At 31.8% G+C, this 20072-nt stretch overlaps 1 protein-coding gene across 12 annotated transcripts in view; it reads right to left on the reverse strand.

Moving 5' to 3' along the window:
* The window catches only part of LOC127731236 (nucleolar MIF4G domain-containing protein 1-like), a 53147-nt gene that overhangs the window by 14734 nt on the left and 18341 nt on the right, over positions 1–20072 (reverse strand). For all 12 annotated transcript variants that reach the window (XM_052240236.1, XM_052240235.1, XM_052240237.1 and 9 more), the window contains exons 2-8: positions 11613–11744; positions 10978–11119; positions 8751–8828; positions 7100–7820; positions 6290–6489; positions 4980–5092; positions 203–296 (exon numbers count right to left, since the gene is read on the reverse strand). In XM_052240236.1, the coding sequence (XP_052096196.1) occupies positions 203–296; positions 4980–5092; positions 6290–6489; positions 7100–7820; positions 8751–8828; positions 10978–11119; positions 11613–11744 (1480 nt within the window). The remainder of the gene's footprint in view (positions 1–202; positions 297–4979; positions 5093–6289; positions 6490–7099; positions 7821–8750; positions 8829–10977; positions 11120–11612; positions 11745–20072) is intronic.

The following is a 20072-nucleotide window of genomic DNA, read 5'->3' on the forward strand; positions in this document are numbered from 1 at the left end:
AAAGGGACAAATGCAAAATAAAGTATCCATGAACATAAGTTGTTTACAGTACCTGTCAAACAGTAGCTATCTATACTTATCAGTTCAATCAGAAAACTGCATACTTGTCAGACAACAACTATCTATACTTACATCTCAATACAAGTAATATCAGTACAATCAGAAAACTGTATACCTGTCAGTCATAACTATTTATACTTACATCTCAGTACCAGTAATATAAGTTCAATGTCTTTTTCAGTAAATCTTTCCACAAACTTTCTTATAATATCAAAGATCAGTATACAGTGAATAACCTAAAATTAAACATATTTATTTTTCACATTCTTGTACATGAAAATATTGGATCCACTAATCTATAAACTCTATCATTAACCATTGACTTAAAATACATAATAAATTGTCCATGTGTCTGAGAACTGATCATTAATACAAGTTTAATACTGAAAAAACAGGTAAATACTGACTTTTTACTGGTCATAATACAGGATTTTGACTTCCACGTTTTGGTACAAAAAGGTGTCAGACATGAAAGTGTGTATAACCTGAAATATTAGATTTCAACAAGTTTGATGTTAAAGTTGTTGTTATTTTTCATATGCTGTAATATCTTTTTCTCTGAGTATATGCAATTATGGACAGTAGAAAGGGTGAATATCCAGAATTGTCAACCGTAAAAGATTCTCTGAGGGCGCAGTCCGCAGTTAATAAAGGTGTCATAAAATGGATGTTTTCATATTGATCTTGTATTATGTCCTTGTACAGTTGTATTGGGTTTCAATCAGCTGTATTAGCCCTCGACTATGCCTTGAGCAAATACAACTAACCTCAACCCAATACCACTGTCGAGCCAATACAGCTAACCTCAACCCAATACCACTGTACTTGAACATAATACAGGATTAATATGAAAACACCCATTTAATAACACTATATCATAGTTGTTTTCGTGTTAACAAGAAGTGTGATATCATCAAAACAATATTGTAGACATTTCATTTCCATATCTCTCCACCATGCCTACAAAATCTTCTACTAGCTTACTAGTTAAAATAAGAATACAACAATATTGATAAATAATAACTAATAAATGACACCTACTTTTTCATTGTGTTTTTCTTTTATGACATAGGCAAAAGAAGGTTCTGTGCTTGTAAAACTGGTTTAACTCAATCCTGTGTGTACCTGTACAGAGGCAGGTTATCTGGATCATGCGCTATTCATTGTTGTGTTTATATCTTTCTTCTTAAAGGATAAGTTTGTAGCTGGTTTGTGTGAAGTATTGTACTGTCCATTTGTGTGAACACTTGTACTGTCTGTTTGTGTGAAGTATTATTCTGTCTGTTTGTGTGGACTATTGTATTGTAGGTTAGTGTAAACTATTGTACAGTTGGTTTGTGTGAAGTATTGTACTGTCCATTTGTGTGAACACTTGTACTGTCTGTTTGTGTGAAGTATTATTCTGTCTGTTTGTGTGGACTATTGTCTTGTAGGTTGGTGTAAATTATAATGTACAGTTGGTTTGTGTGAAGTATTGTTCTGTCAGTTTGTGTGAAATATTGTGCAGTCCGTTTGTGTGAACTATTGTACTGTTGGTTTGTGTGAAGTATTATTTTGTCTGTTTGTGTGGACTATTGTATTGTAGGTTTTTGTAAACTATTGTACAGTTGGTTTGTGTGAAGTATTGTTCTGTCAGTTTGTGTGAAATATTGTGCAGTCCGTTTGTGTGAACTATTGTACTGTTGGTTTGTGTGAAGTATTATTCTGTCTGTTTGTGTGGACTATTGTATTGTAGGTTTTTGTAAACTATTGTACAGTTGGTTTGTGTGAAGTATTGTTCTGTCTGTTTGTGTGAATTATTGTACTGTCTGTTTGTGTGAAGTATTATTCTGTCTGTTTGTGTGGACTATTGTATTGTAGGTTAGTGTAAACTATTGTACAGTTGGTTTGTGTGAAGTATTGTTCTGTCAGTTTGTGTGAAATATTGTTCAGTCCGTTTGTGTGAACTATTGTACTGTTGGTTTGTGTTAAGTATTGTTCTGTCTGTTTGTGTGAATTATTGTACTGTCTGTTTGTGTGAAGTATTATTCTGTCTCTTTGTGTGGACTATTGTATTGTAGGTTTGTGTAAGCTATTGTACAGTTGGTTTGTGTGAACTATTGTACTGTTGGTTTGTGTAAAGTATTATTCTGTCGGTTTGTGTGAACACTTTTACTGTCTGTTTGTGTGAAGTATTATAATGTCAGTTTGTGTGAAGTTTTGTTCTGTCAGTTTGTGTGAACACTTGTACTGTCTGTTTGTGTGAAGTAATGTTCTGTCAGTTTGTGTGAAGTATTCTACTGTCAGTTTGTGTGGAGTATTGTACTGTAAGTATGTGTGAAGTATTGTACTGTCAGTTAGTGTGAAGTATTGTTCTGTCAGTTTGTGTGAAGTATTGTTCTGTCAGTTTGTGTGAAGTATTGTTCTGTCAGTTTGTGTGAAGTATTATTCTGTCAGTTTGTGTGAAATATTGTTCAGTCCGTTTGTGTGAACTATATTGTACTGTTGGTTTGTGTTAAGTATTGTTCTGTCTGTTTGTGTGAATTATTGTACTGTCTGTTTGTGTGAAATATTATTCTGTCTGTTTGTGTGGACTATTGTATTGTAGGTTTGTGTGGACTATTGTATTGTAGGTTTGTGTAAACTATTGTACAGTTGGTTTGTGTGAACTATTGTACTGTTGGTTTGTGTTAAGTATTGTTCTGTCTGTTTGTGTGAATTATTGTACTGTCAGTATGTGTAAAGTATTATTCTGTCGGTTTGTGTGAACACTTTTACTGTCTGTTTGTGTGAAGTATTATAATGTCAGTTTGTGTGAAGTTTTGTTCTGTCAGTTTGTGTTAACACTTGTACTGTCTGTTTGTGTGAAGTATTGTTCTGTCAGTTTGTGTGAAGTATTCTACTGTCAGTTTGTGTGAACAATTGTACTGTCGGTTTGTGTGAAGAATTGTACTGTCGGTTTGTGTGAAGTATTGTACTGTTAGTTTGTGTGGAGTATTGTACTGTTAGTATGTGTGAAGTATTGTACTGTCAGTTAGTGTGAAGTACTGTTCTGTCAGTTTGTGTGAAGTATTGTTCTGTCAGTTTGTGTGAAGTATTGTTCTGTCAGTTTGTGTGAAGTATTGTTCTGTCAGTTTGTGTGAACGTTTACACTGTCAATTTGTGTGAACAATTGTACTGCCAGTTTGTGTGAAGTATTGTACTGTTGGTTTGTGTGGAGTATTGTACTGTCAGTATGGATGGGGTATTGTACTGTCAGTATGTGTGGATTATTGTACTGTCTGTTTTTGCGGGAGTATTGTACTGTCTGTTTGTGTGAAGTATCTGAGTATTGTACTGTCTGTTTGTATGGAGCATTGTACTGTCAGTTTGTGTGGAGTATTGTACTGACGGTTTGTGTGGAGTATTGTACTGACGGTTTGTGTGGAGTATTGTACTGTCAGTTTGTTTGAAGTATTGTACTGTCAGTTTGTGTAAAGTATTGTACTGTCAGTTTGTGTGGAGTATTGTACTGTCAGTTTGTTTGAAGTATTGTACTGACAGTTTGTGTGGAGTATTGTACTGTCGGTTTGTGTGGAGTATTGTACTGTCAGTTTGTTTGAAGTATTGTACTGACAGTTTGTGTGGAGTATTGTACTGTCGGTTTGTGTGGAGTATTGTACTGTCAGTTTGTTTGAAGTATTGTACTGTCAGTTTGTGTAAAGTATTGCACTGTCAGTTTGTGTGGAGTATTGTACTGTCAGTTTGTTTGAAGTATTGTACTGACAGTTTGTGTGGAGTATTGTACTGTCAGTTTGTTTGAAGTATTGTACTGACAGTTTGTGTGGAGTATTGTACTGTCAGTTTGTTTGAAGTATTGTACTGACAGTTTGTGTGGAGTATTGTACTGTCGGTTTGTGTGGAGTATTGTACTGTCAGTTTGTTTGAAGTATTGTACTGTCAGTTTGTGTAAAGTATTGTACTGTCAGTTTGTGTGGAGTATCTGAGTATTGTACTGTCTGTTTGTATGGAGCATTGTACTGTCAGTTTGTTTGAAGTATTGTACTGACAGTTTGTGTGGAGTATTGTACTGTCAGTTTGTTTGAAGTATTGTACTGTCTGTTTGTGTGGAGTATTGTACTGTCGGTTTGTGTAAAGTATTGTACTGTCAGTTTGTGTGGAGTATTGTACTGTCAGTTTGTTTGAAGTATTGTACTGTCTGTTTGTATGGAGTATTGTACTGTCAGTTTGTGTAAAGTATTGTACTGTCAGTTTGTGTGGAGTATTGTACTGTCAATATGTGTGGGGTATTGTACAGTCAGTATGTGTGGAGTATTGTACTGTTAGTTTGTGTGGAGTATTGTACTGTCAGTATGTGTGGAGTATTGTACTGTCAGTATGTGTGGAGTATTGTACTGTTAGTTTGTGTGGAGTATTGTACTGTCAGTATGGGTGGGGTATTGTACTGTTAGTATGTGTGGAGTATTGTACTGTCTGTGTGTGTGGAGTATTGTACTGTCGGTTTGTGTAAAGTATTATACTCTCGGTTTGTGAAGAATGTTGTACTGTCGGTTTTTGTGGAGTGTTGTTCTGTCTGTTTGTGTGAAGTTTTGTACTGACAGTTTGTGTGGAGTATTGTACTGTCGGTTTGTGTGGAGTACTGTACTGTTGGTTTGTGTGAAGTATTGTACTGTCAGTTTGTGTGAAGTATTGTACTGTCAGTATGTGTGGAGTATTGTACTGTTAGTTTGTGTGAAGTATTGTACTGTCAGTTTGTGTGGAGTATAGTACTGTCAGTTTATGTGGAGTATAGTACTGTCAGTTTGTGTGGAGTATTGTACTGTCCAATATTTTGTTAATTCTTATTATCCCTTTAATGTATCATTACACACTGTACAGATATGAAAAATAAAAAAAGAACACCATATCTTCCTACTATACTGGGTGGTAATTTTACTTACTTTGAAGTTATAGAGATGAGAAAACAATAAAACAATATTGTCAAGATATTTCCCCTCCAAATCTTCCCATGATGCTTTTAATTTCCATGCTAACTGCTGAATAAACAAGCCACCTAAAATATAGTAAAATAAATGGGGAATGTGTCCATGTGACACAGATGATGCCCCCGCTTGCATATCATATAAAGTTATAAAGGGACATAACTAAAGAACGGTAAAAGTGACACCACCGAAATTCAAAATTGATCTGTATTTTGTGGTAATAAGCATTGTGTATCAGTTTCATAACATTTGGTTGAGGCAAACTAAAGTTACAGAACGGAAACGAAAAATTCAGCGATTTTTCCATTTGTAAAGGGACATAACTCTAGAACAGTTAAAGTGATGCCACCAAAATTCAATCTAGATCTGTATTTTGTGGTAATAAGAATTGTGTATAAGTTTCATAACATTTGGTTGAGGCTAACTTGAGTTAGAGAACGGAAACGAAAAATTCAGCAATTTTTCCATTTGTAAAGGGCATAACTCTAGAACGGTTAAAGTGACACCACCAAAATTCACACTTGATCTGTGTTTTGTGGTAATAAGCATTGTGTATAAGTTTCATAACATTTGATTGAGGCAAACTAAAGAAGGAGAAAGGAAACATAAATTTAAGAATTTTTTCCATTTGTAAAGGGGCATAACTCTAAAACGGTTAAAGTGACGCCACCAAAAGTCAAACTTGATCTGTGTTTTGTGGTAAGAAGCATTTTGTACTTTTATAAATTTTGACTTGGATGGAGAGTTGTCTCATTGGCACTCATACCACATCTTCTTATATCCTGTTCCTTTCTAGTTTGACTAGACATTTTTTACTTTAAACTTGTCATTTTCAGAAACATTTAATAAAACACACTTAATTTTCTGCATTCTACTCCCTTTTTAAATTACAGGATTACTTAATCTTGCATTTTCTTTTTCTGAAAATGTTCACTCTTGAAGGTCATATTAAGCTATGTTCAATGGTGAAGGTCATCTTCAGCTATGTTTACTGTTGAAGGTCATCTTTGACTATATTCATTGTTGAAGGTCATCTTTAACTTTTTTCATTCTTAAAGGTCATATTTAGCTATGTTCATGTTGAGTCTATAACATTGATGTTAAAGCCATCATACCTCTTTTATTGGTAGTAAATTACAAATTCAATATATTTCAACTTTACAGACTTCTTTTAACAGTAAGATATTATTCAAAACAAAAAATATTTACAATATATTTCAGCAAGACAGACTTGAACAAGAGACCATTATAAAAATTTTCCATCTTACCAACTTCCATTCCTACGTTATTATTTAGTATTGCAACCAACATCATCAGTTCCATAGCTAATCTCTCAGGCGTGACCATACTTGACACAGTCGACTCCATGATGATATCTCTTAACGATTCATTCACATCTCCTCGACTGTTTGTTGTATAAATTGTCTCTATCTGTGAGATGATGGGACCCATGTTAGCCTCACTTGTCCTGAATAAATATAAAACAATGAAAGACCAAATCCTGTATTTTGATCGGTTGATGTTTGAGTCTTGAGTACAATAATCGTAGTCCACAGTTTTATGATAATAAGCCCAGGTCTCAATCTATGAAATGATGGGACCCATTCATGCTTCACTCGCCCTGACAAATACAAATCTGTTAATAAATATCTACAAATACCCAGCCTTGCAGTCATAATAATTTTGTGAGATGATTGTAGCCATGCATGAATCAAATGATAAATATCTCCTATTGGATCTGTTACTTTTTACCATTTAAATATTTTTTTTTTCAATGACCTGAAACTTGTACAAAATAGAAGGATCTGTTTCAGTTTAATGTTTGCAGATTAGAGGCTTGTAAGTGCATGTGTCAATTTCCTGGCATATTTTACTAAATATCACAATGTCAAAAAATCTTATAATCCTTATAACAACTACACCTTAATATCAAGAATTATATATATATTTTCCCCTCTTTCTTGACCCTTACATCTAATAAGGGACCAGTAGATAAGAATTACATATCTTTTTTGTACTCTCTCATATTTATATCTAATAAGAAACCAGTGGATAAATAGTCCTAATTAAAAGTTCACCTGTTAATTAAACCTTTTAACTGTTTCTTAAGTCTTTCCATTTTTAACTTTTTCTTTTCATCCATGGTGTCTGCCATTGCCAACCTCTTTGCTGGTGGTATATATGAGCCTGTTGCCATAGTTACTACATTGCCCTCTGAATCTCTCAGTCTACCATAAATGTCTTCTTTTAACTTTGATTCTGGCTTGTCTCCCTTTTTGTGATGTAATTTTGTTACTGCCTCAATGTCACTGTTTCCTTCTGAGAGAACATCATCACTTTCATTGCTGTCAGTTTCCTCTTGTGAATGCTTTAATTTTCTGTTTAAAATCTTTTCATCCTCACTTTCATCATGATCAAGATTGTGTAAATCTTCTTCATCATCTTCACTTAAATTCTGAACATCTAAATTTTCATCTTCCTCATCTTCATCCACATCTTTATCATCATCACTTAAATTCTCATCAACATCATCTAAATTTTCATCTTCGTCAGAGAAATCATCCTCTACATCTGCCTCTCCCTCATCATTGTCCTCATAGAATTTTACATTTGATAATGTTTTATCTTTCTTTACAGTTTTAGAAGTTTTTAAAATTGATTTAGCCTCTGATTTTTTCAAATGTGACATTATTTCATCAATAGCTTTTTTCTTTTGTTGATCATCCTCAACATCATCTGACTTTTTATCGTCCATCTCATCACTAACTTCCTGGTCACTGTTACTTTCATCTATATTCCCTGAAGAAATGGAGGAAAAAAACTTTAATATTGAAGCAAGACATTGGTAGATAGATGTTTAATAAAAATTTAGGAATAAAGACCTAGAATTATAGGTCAAAGTACGGCCTTCAACAGGGAGCCTTAAGCTATCATATATACTGTATCTGTAACAAAGGACAGTTCAATGAAAGAAAAAGAAAAACTAAATAACTAAAAATGCAAACAAGTTTAGGATGAAAATAATTGTGGTTGAAAAACTAATGGTATAATTTCTGTACCAACAACACATACTCTTAATATGTTCATACTTTCTGGAATTCAGTGTTCATGGCAGATATTTGAAAGACTTTATTTATTTACAAAGGTGTTAGTTAAAGCTTGATATTTGTCTCATGGTGAGGACGGTATGTAGAACTCTAGATGTCTTTGGTTCTATGTGTCATTGACTTATCTCATGTTGAGGAAGGTATGTAGACCTCCAGATATCTTTGGTTCTATGTGCCATCGACTTGTCTCATGTTGAGGACAGTATGAAGACCTCCAGATGTCTTTGGTTCTGGAGTCAGAAATATGCAGAAAAATTAGTATATAACATTCTCTTAAATTGTTAATCAAATTATATGACTTATATATTGTACAGTTACTGTCATTGTTTTGCACATGAATAAGGCAGTTAGTTTTGTCAATTTGGGGTTTTTTAAACGATATGGGTTTTGGTCATTGTCCAAGGCCATAATGTGACCTACAATTGCTACAATTGCTATCTTCTACATTATTTGGTCTCTGTTGGAGAGTTGTCCCATTGGCAATCTGGTCTCTGGTAGAGAGTTGTCCCATTTGCAATCATACCACATTTTTTTTTTATATCTGACAAGTATGCCACCTTATCACTTGAAGATAAATTTGAATCAAACATTACAATAAAATATAGGTTGAGTTTGACATTACCTGATGTAGCTTCATCCTCAATGTCAGAATCCTCGTACAAGGCTGATACTTTGTCTTTATCCACTACATCTAATAAATCTATATTTACTGTTAAGGTTCATTCACATGGTCATGGAATATTTTTTTCAATAAAACACCAAATGTCATATAAACTTATAAAATATTGGAATAACTGACCTTTTGTTAACCTGGCATGACAATATTATCTGGCTTGTTGACATATTTTGACCATGGTCAATGAGGGAACAACACAAAATACAATAATTCAAGAACCAAAATAGATGCAGAAGCCAAGTTGTGTGAACTATATGGATTTGAATAAAAGAAACACAATTTGTAGTATGGTACTATTTTAGCATTTGTGCTAATTTTCAAATGGTTCTTGTCTAAAATGGAAGTGGCTGCACTTGTGTTCAGTCTTAATATTTAAATATATGTTGTATTTGATGATAATACATAACATATATAAGGGTTGAGACTGAACAGGAATGCGGCCACTTCCATTTTAGACAAATACGGTTTGAAAAGTGATGTTTTGTGGCATATTTGAGAGATTTTTCATAATTAAGCTTGAACTTGAGCGTCTTTAATGACCAAACCAGTTCAAATCTTTTACATAAACTAATTGAATCAACTGAAGTTGACACTTAAGTGTTTAAAAAATGTCAAAAATCTTTCATCAGATGTACTTCAAATTTTAGGCCAAAGTTAGCCCTTACCAGACCTTCTCCTATACCAATAACAGCTGTGACCTTGACCAATTGGCCCTGCAATCAATATGGGTGTTCCTCATCCGATAAGGCATTATCAAACCATAGTTGGTAAAAGTTGGACATATGATTAATAAAAAAAAATCATCTGGAAACTAAAATATTGCCCAAATTGTTGCATTGACCTCTGGTTTTGTAAGTTTTTTGTGTAGTGTTTTGTTGACTACATCGTTTTTATTTTACCAATGATGTCTGGTTTTTATTTTACCAATGATGTCTGGTTATTATTTCACCAATGATGTCTGGTTATTATTTTACCAATGATGCCTGGTTATTATTTTACCAATGATGCCTGGTTATTATTTTACCAATGATGCCTGGTTATTATTTTACCAATGATGTCTGGTTTTTATTTTACCAATGATGTCTGGTTTTTATTTTACCAATGATGTCTGGTTTTTATTTTACCAATGATGTCTGGTTATTATTTCACCAATGATGTCTGGTTATTATTTCACCAATGATGTTTGGTTATTATTTTACCAATGATGTCTGGTTTCTATTTTACCAATGATGTCTGGTTTTTATTTTTTTATTTCACCAATGATGTCTGGTTTTTATTTTACCAATGATGTTTGGTTATTATTTTACCAATGATGTCTGGTTATTATTTCACCCATGATGTCTGGTTATTATTTCACCAATGATGTCTGGTTTCTATTTTACCAATGATGTCTGGTTTTTATTTTACCAATGATGTCTGGTTTTTATTTTACCAATGATGTCTGGTTTTTATTTTTTATTTCACCAATGATGTCTGGTTATTATTTTACCAATGATGTCTGGTTATTATTTCACCAATGATGTCTGGTTTTTATTTTACCAATGATGTCTGGTTTTTATTTTACCAATGATGTCTGGTTTTTATTTTACCAATGATGTCTGGTTTTTATTTTTTTATTTCACCAATGATGTCTGGTTATTATTTTACCAATGATGTCTGGTTATTATTTCACCAATGATGTCTGGTTTTTATTTTACCAATGATGTCTGGTTTTTATTTTACCAATGATGTCTGGTTTTTATTTTACCAATGATGTCTGGTTATTATTTTACCAAAGATGTCTGGTTATTATTTTACCAATGATGTCTGGTTTTTATTTTACCAATGATGTCTGGTTTTTATTTTACCAATGATGTCTGGTTATTATTTTACCAAAGATGTCTGGTTATTATTTTACCAATGATGTCTGGTTATTATTTTACCAATGATGTCTGGTTATTATTTCACCAATGATGTCTGGTTATTATTTTACCAATGATGTCTGGTTATTATTTTACCAATGACGTCTGGTTTTTTTCTGCTTGTCATGTATTGTAAATTCATACATTTTTGCATTTATTTATCATTGTGATTATTGATTAAATTTGCAAAAATTTCTAAATTTACAGTATATAAAGAAACTTACCTTATATAAAGTATATATCTATTGTTAACATTCTAAATCAAAAGATACAATCCAAGCCATCATTTAAAAATGACTGTGGCAGAGTTTTACTCTTTCTCTTATTCAAATGAAGTTGTTTAGACAACTGCTTTAACATTTTCTCTTCTCTTTGAATGGCAGCAAGCATATCTTCTTTTTTCATCTCTTCTTCCTAGAATAAATAATCATGTTTCAATGGCCATTCAATATAACTGTAAATATTCCTTATCTGAACTTCAAACCAAATAAATACCATATTTTGAAGAAGTCTATACCTAAGCACTTGCTCTTTTGTGTGTTTGCTTTACACTATCATTTAGTTTTACCTTCTCCAAGTTCTGTAAAGTGCTTTATTTTAGCAGGGTTTAAATGATTTAATGAATAATTGATAGTAAAAAGACTTCTTTGTCAAATGTTCTTTTAAAATAACTAGGTTGTCTCATTAGCCATCATGCAGCATCTCCTTATGTTCATATTAGCAATTTTCTTTACTGCTGATGAAGTGAGACAGTGTACTATATACAGAAATAATGCAGTAAATAAAATCAAACACATTAGGAACAGTATTCATTGGTACTAAATATCCTTGTATTGTTTTAACAGTAAAAAGTTGTTATCCCACACTATAATGACCAATAAAGCATTCTGACCAATAACATTCTAACCATTTTCAATTTTTCTTTCTTTTTTTCTTTTGATTTTTTCTTCTTTTTCTTAAGCTTTTCCAAATTTTTCTGTTTTCTTTCAATCTTTTCTTCTTCTTTCTTTTTCTTTAACTGATCTTCTACTTTTGGCATCTACAACAGTATAATGAAATGTTAATATGAGTTGTTAACATTTAGTTAAATGATCTTTACAAAAGGTGATGGTATTAAAAGTAATTTTCTATGAACCTCAACATTGATAAATCAAAGGCCTTTACAAAAGGTGATGATATTAAATGTCATTTTCTATGAACCTCAACATTGATAGATCAATGACCTTAACAAAAGGTGATGGTATTAAATGTCATTTAATTTTCTATGAACCTCAACATTGATAGATCAAAGACCTTTACAAAAGGTGATGATATCAAATGTCATTTTCAATGAACCTCAACATTGATAAATCAAAGGCCTTTACAAAAGGTGATGATATCAAATGTCATTTTCTATGAATCTCAACATTGATAGATCAATGACCTTAACAAAAGGTGATGGTATTGAATGTCATTTAATTTTCTATGAACCTCAACATTGTTAGATCAAAGACCTTTACAAAAGGTGATGATATCAAATGTCATTTTCTATGAACCTCAACATTGATAGATCAAAGGCCTTCACAAAAGGTGGTGGTTTAAAAAGTCATTTTCAATGAACCTCAACATTGATAAATCAAAGGCCTTTACAAAAGGTGATGATATAAAATGTCATTTTCTATGAACCTCAACATTGATAGATCAATGACCTTAACAAAAGGTGATGGTATTAAATGTCATTTAATTTTCTATGAACCTCAACATTGACAGATCAAAGACCTTTACAAAAGATGATGATATCAAATGTGATTTTCTATGAACCTCAACATTGATAGATCAAAGGCCTTTACAAAAGGTGGTGGTATCAAAAGTCATTTTCAATGAACCTCAACATTGATAGATCAAAGACCTTTACAAAAGGTGATGATATCAAATGTCATTTTCTATGAACCTCAACATTGATAGATCAAAGGCCTTTACAAAAGGTGATGGTATTAAATGTCATTTTCTATGAACCTCAACATTGATAAATCAAAGGCCTTTACAAAAAGTGATGAAATTAAATGTCATTTTCTATGAACCTCAACATTGATAGATCAATGACCTTAACAAAAGGTGATGGTTTTAAATGTTATTTTCAATGAACCTCAACATTGATAAATCAAAGGCCTTTACAAAAAGTGATGAAATTAAATGTCATTTTCTATGAACCTCAACATTGATAGATCAATGACCTTAACAAAAGGTGATGGTATTAAATGTCATTTAATTTTCTAAGAACCTCAACATTGAAAGATCAAAGACCTTTACAAAAGATGATGATATCAAATGTAATTTTCTATGAACCTCAACATTGATAGATCAAAGGCCTTTACAAAAGGTGGTGGTTTTAAAAGTCATTTTCAATGAACCTCACCATTGATAGATCAAAGACCTTTACAAAAGGTGATGGTATTAAATGTCATTTTCTATGAACTTGAAAATTGATAGATCAAAGGCCTTTACAAAAGATGATGATATCTAATGTCATTTTCTATGAACCTGAACATTGATAGATCAAAGGCCTTTACAAAAGGTGATGGTATTAAATGTTATTTTCTATGAACTTGAACATTGATAGATCAAAGGCCTTTACAAAAGATGATGATATCAAATATCATTTTCTATGAACCTGAACATTGGTAGATCAAAGGCCTTTACAAAAGGTGATGGTATTTAATGTCATTTTCTATGAACTTGAACATTGATAGATCAAAGGCCTTTACAAAAGATGATATCAAATGTAATTTTCTATGAACCTCAACATTGATAGATCAAAGGCCTTTACAAAAGGTGGTGGTATTAAATGTCATTTTCTATGAACCTCAACATTGACAGATCAAAGACCTTTACAAAAGGTGATGATATCAAATGTCATTTTCTATGAACCTCAAAATTGATAGATCAAAGACCTTTACAAAAGGTGATGATATCAAAAATTAATTTTCTATGAACCTCAACATAAATACATTGTAGATCAAAGATTTTTACAAAAGGTGATGGTATTAAATGTCATTATCTATGAACCTCAAGATTGATAGATCAAAGGCCTTTACAAAAGATGATGATATCTAATGTCATTTTCTATGAACCTGAACATTGATAGATCAAAGGCCTTTACAAAAGGTGATGGTATTAAATGTCATTTTCTATGAACTTGAACATTGATAGATCAAAGGCCTTTACAAAAGATGATGATATCAAATGTCATTTTCTATGAACCTGAACATTGATAGATCAAAGGCCTTTACAAAAGGTGATGGTATTAAATGTCATTTTCTATGAACTTGAACATTGATAGATCAAAGGCCTTTACAAAAGATGATGATATCTAATGTCATTTTCTATGAACTTGAACATTGATAGATCAAAGGCCTTTACAAAAGGTGATGGTATAAAATGTCATTTTCTATGAACCTCAACATTGATAGATCAAAGGCCTTTACAAAAGGTGATGGTATTAAATGTCATTTTCTATGAACTTGAACATTGATAGATCAAAGGCCTTTACAAAAGGTGATGGTATTAAATGTCATTTTCTATGAACCTCAACATTGATAGATCAAAGGCCTTCACAAAAGGTGGTGGTTTTAAAAGTTATTTTCAATGAACCTCAACATTGATAAATCAAAGGCCTTTACAAAAGGTGATGAAATTAAATGTCATTTTCTATGAACCTCAACATTGATAGATCAATGACCTTAACAAAAGGTGATGGTATTAAATGTCATTTAATTTTCTATGAACCTCAACATTGAAAGATCAAAGACCTTTACAAAAGATGATGATATCAAATGTAATTTTCTATGAACCTCAACATTGATAGATCAAAGGCATTTACAAAAGGTGGTGGTTTTAAAAGTCATTTTCAATGAACCTCAACATTGAAAGATCAAAGGCCTTTACAAAAGATGATGATATCAAATGTCATTTTCTATGAACCTCAAAATTGATAGATCAAAGACCTTTACAAAAGGTGATGGTATTAAATGTCATTTTCTATGAACTTGAAAATTGATAGATCAAAGGCCTTTACAAAAGATGATGATATCTAATGTCATTTTCTATGAACCTGAACATTGATAGATCAAAGGCCTTTACAAAAGGTGATGGTATTAAATGTCATTTTCTATGAACTTGAACATTGATAGATCAAAGGCCTTTACAAAAGATGATGATATCAAATGTCATTTTCTATGAACCTCAACATTGGTAGATCAAAGGCCTTTACAAAAGGTGATGGTATTAAATGTCATTTTCTATGAACTTGAACATCGATAGATCAAAGGCCTTTACAAAAGATGATGATATCAAATGTAATTTTCTATGAACCTCAACATTGATAGATCAAAGGCCTTTACAAAAGGTGGTGGTATTAAATGTCATTTTCTATGAACCTCAACATTGACAGATCAAAGACCTTTACAAAAGGTGATGATATCAAATGTCATTTTCTATGAACCTCAAAATTGATAGATCAAAGACCTTTACAAAAGGTGATGATATCAAAAATTAACTTTCTATAAACCTCAACATAGATACATTGTAGATCAAAGATTTTTACAAAAGGTGATGGTATTAAATGTCATTATCTATGAACCTCAACATTGATAGATCAAAGGCCTTTACAAAAGGTGATGGTATTAAATGTCATTTTCTATGAACCTCTAAATTGATAGCTCAAAGACCTTTACAAAAGGTGATGGTATTAAATGTCATTTTCTATGAACTTGAACATTGATAGATCAAAGGCCTTTACAAAAGATGATGATATCTAATGTCATTTTCTATGAACCTGAACATTGATAGATCAAAGGCCTTTACAAAAGATGATGATATCAAATGTAATTTTCTATGAACCTCAACATTGATAGATCAAAGGCCTTTACAAAAGGTGGTGGTATTAAATGTCATTTTCTATGAACCTCAACATTGACAGATCAAAGACCTTTACAAAAGGTGATGATATCAAATGTCATTTTCTATGAACCTCAAAATTGATAGATCAAAGACCTTTACAAAAGGTGATGATATCAAAAATTAACTTTCTATAAACCTCAACATAGATACATTGTAGATCAAAGATTTTTACAAAAGGTGATGGTATTAAATGTCATTATCTATGAACCTCAACATTGATAGATCAAAGGCCTTTACAAAAGGTGATGGTATTAAATGTCATTTTCTATGAACCTCTAAATTGATAGCTCAAAGACCTTTACAAAAGGTGATGGTATTAAATGTCATTTTCTATGAACTTGAACATTGATAGATCAAAGGCCTTTACAAAAGATGATGATATCTAATGTCATTTTCTATGAACCTGAACATTGATAGATCAAAGGCCTTTACAAAAGGTGATGATATCAAATGTCATTTTCTATGAACATGAACATTGATAGATCAAAGGCTTTTACAAAAGGTGATGGTATTAAATGTCATTTTCTATGAACTTGAACAATGAAAGATCAAAGGCCTTTACAAAAGATGATGATATCAAATGGTATTTTCTATGAACCTCAACATTGATAGATCAAAGGCCTTTACAAAAGGTGGTGGTATTAAATGTCATTTTCTATGAACCTCAAAATTGATAGATCAAAGACCTTTACAAAAGGTGATGATATCCAAAAATTAATTTTCTATGAACCTCAACATAGATACATTGTAGATCAAAGATTTTTACAAAAGGTGATGGTATTAAATGTCATTATCTATGAACCTCAAGATTGATAGATCAAAGGCCTTTACAAAAGGTGATGGTATTAAATGTCATTTTCTATGAACTTGAACATTGATAGATCAAAGGCCTTTACAAAAGGTGATGATATCAAATGTCATTTTCTATGAACCTCAAAATTGATAGATCAAAGACCTTTACAAAAGGTGAAGGTATTAAATGTCATTTTCTATGAACTTGAACATTGATAGATCAAAGGCCTTTACAAAAGATGATGATATCTAATGTCATTTTCTATGAACCTGAACATTGATAGATCAAAGGCCTTTACAAAAGGTGATGGTATTAAATGTCATTTTCTATGAACTTGAACATTGATAGATCAAAGGCCTTTACAAAAGATGATGATATAAAATGTCATTTTCTATGAACCTCAACATTGATAGATCAAAGGCCTTTACAAAAGGTGATGGTATTAAATGTCATTTTCTATGAACCTCAACATTGACAAATCAAAGACCTTTACAAAAGGTGATGATATCAAATGTCATTTTCTATGAACCTCTAAATTGATAGATTAAAGACCTTTACAAAAGGTGATGATATCAAAAATTAATTTTCTATGAACCTCAACATAGATACATTGTAGATCAAAGATTTTTACAAAAGGTGATGGTATTAAATGTCATTATCTATGAACCTCAACATTGATAGATCAAAGGCCTTTACAAAAGGTGATGGTATTAAATGTCATTTTCTATGAACCTCAACATTGATAGATCAAAGGCCTTTACAAAAGGTGGTGGTATTAAATGTCATTTTCTATGAACCTCAAGATTGATAGATCAAAGGCCTTTACAAAAGGTGGTGGTATTAAAAGTCATTTTCAATGAACCTCAACATTGATAGATCAAAGGCCTTTGCAAAAGGTGATGGTATTAAATGTCATTTAATTTTCTATGAACCTCAACATTGATAGATCAAAGACCTTTACAAAAGTTATTAAATGTCATTTTCTATGAACCTGAATATTGATAGACGTCAAACATGATACTGCCAATTAACGTCTGGCACCTCAGCCTAAGCCTGAGATTTTAAATAATCTGTGTACTTCAAACATGTATGTCAATAGAGTTATTCCCCTTGTTTTGCAAACTCTTCTCCTTAAAATATTGTTTTTTGTGTAAAAATCAAAATTAAAAGCAAATTAAATGTAAAGTTATGCATGAGGGTCTGGATGGGATTTACAGAATAGAGAATAATAAATCAAAGCTACAGAAAAATGGACCAAATATGCAGAAAGATGGTTGAATATCACTTAAACAAATTATACCTCAATTGATCTATCTCACTATGTCAAATGATGGATTGCTTTCATGTCGATCAGGCCTCAAGTCGATCAGGCCAAAGTCGATCCGTCCCAAGTCATTTTGACCCAAGACGATCCTGCCCCAATTTTAATAAAAGAACAGAGTTCCAATGTCCCCCTCGTTGCACATATTTTATCTATCCAAGGTACAAGGGCAATAACTAAAAAAAGCACTTTTTTTTGTTCTTTAAAACTTTTTATTAATATCTTAAGAGAAATGAAGGCTTCAGAGCAAATGCAATGTGATTTCCATTATAATTTATATTTCCAAGGGGCATAACTCGTTTAAATATTTGATCAGAACTTATTTTCGAAAGTGTCAAAGACATTGCTGATATAAACCTATGATATAAGTTTCATAAAATTCTGGCAAGAATTGAACACATGAGAGCGATAACATTGCAATTTTCCATATAATCAATATTTTAAAGGGGCATAACTTAAAAAATAATTGATCGGCACTTATTTTTGAGCTCTTCAAGAACAATGATGATATAAACCTATAATATAAATTTCATAAAAATCGGGCAAGAATTGTACACATTAGAGCGCTCATAAGGCAATTTTCCATATAATTAATATTTCCAAGGGGCATAACTCTTTTAAAAATAATTGATCGGCACTGATTTTCAAATTCGTCCAAGACATTGCTAATATAAACCTATGATTTAAGTTTCATAAAATTCTGGCAAGAATTGTACATATGAGACCACACACAATGCAATTCTCCATATACTTTATATTTCCAAGGGCATAACTCTTTTAAAAATTATTGATCGGCACTGATTTTCCAACTAGTCCAAGACATTGCTGATATAAACCTATGATATAAGTTTTATAAAAATCTGACAAGAATTGTACAAGTGAGACAGGACGGAAGGACGAGCGCCCAATATTTCCATGTCCCCGCAAGACGTTACGTGGGGGACAAAAATATTTACAAGTGATAATATTTAAATGTATTTGACTTGTAATTCATAAATATTAATGAATTTTATGAAAAACAGCAATTTTAGGTGGACGATAAAAAATTGTGGCTTTGAGGCATATTCAATATATATAATATTCATCAGGGGATTAATTTGTTAGAATATTTGTTTTGATATTTTAAATATCTATATTAAGATTTCATATCGGAATATGTTATTTTTTTTAATGTTAAATATTTATATTCAAATCAATTGATCACACTTAATGAGTATGGATGATTATGCAGTATAAAACATTTATGTTGATAATGGTTTATTAGAAGTAATCAAGATTATTGTGTATGCATAATTTATATACCAAAAACATATATCATGTATATTACTTAAGTTTTACCAAGATTTATCAGCAATTTTTTAAATGACTGACCTTAACAAGTCTGTCAACAGTCGAATAACAAATAGTTACATACATAACTACCTCGTGTACAAGCTGATGCATACAAACTTTGTTTTTGTTTAAAGTTATAAAAAGTGCTCAAATTGAGAAATGTTGATTGATTTGCCGAATCCTTCCATAAAAGACATGAAGGAGGAGAAAGAATGGATTCACCTCCATATCACAATGCCTCCTTATCTCCTAAATGAGTGAATTAAGAAAAAAAACTATATATAATGGTGGAAAATAACTTCATAATAAGATGCGATGCTGCTTTACAAAAAGTACCAAGCATACTCCTTTAACATATGGATATAAAATAAATCCAAGGAATGTTCTGTCAATAATCATGATAATAGGCAAACTTCACTTGCCTGCTGTCATTGGTCACAATACTGATTTCTAAAAATATTCCTCTGATATTCGGTGAAATTTACACAAATTTTTTCATTCCACTTACCATGAATCACATATGTCACAATTCCCTCCCATTTTTATAGTAATTATTCATTATTTTACTATTGGGGCTGGAATGACTTTGGCGGAATTGACATGAGAAGTATTGATTAAATTAACATAATTATTTAATGTGTGATTACTAACCATGGTATAACTTTATATCCCATGCTGGAATGTGACGTAAAGTAAAGTAAAATAGTCCATCAATCACAATTATTTCATCCCTGAAATTCCAATAGGACTGAATGTCATCGGGTAACATCTCCTTACTGTTTGGCCATCCTGACACAACGATGGAACTTTAATAACTTGCTCAGATTTTCATCGGCTACAGTTGTGTCTTTGATTTCTGCTAGCTTTCTAGACTAAACAGGTAGTTGTTTTTCAATGTAAATAATTTCAAGTTCATCATCAATAAGCTTGTCATTACTATCCGGTAGATAGGCTCTGCTAAGCGCGTCAGATATAAACATATA

This window comes from Mytilus californianus, unplaced genomic scaffold (assembly GCF_021869535.1).
Source record: "Mytilus californianus isolate M0D057914Y unplaced genomic scaffold, xbMytCali1.0.p SCAF_2, whole genome shotgun sequence".
Classification (NCBI taxonomy): Eukaryota; Metazoa; Mollusca; class Bivalvia; order Mytilida; family Mytilidae; genus Mytilus; species Mytilus californianus.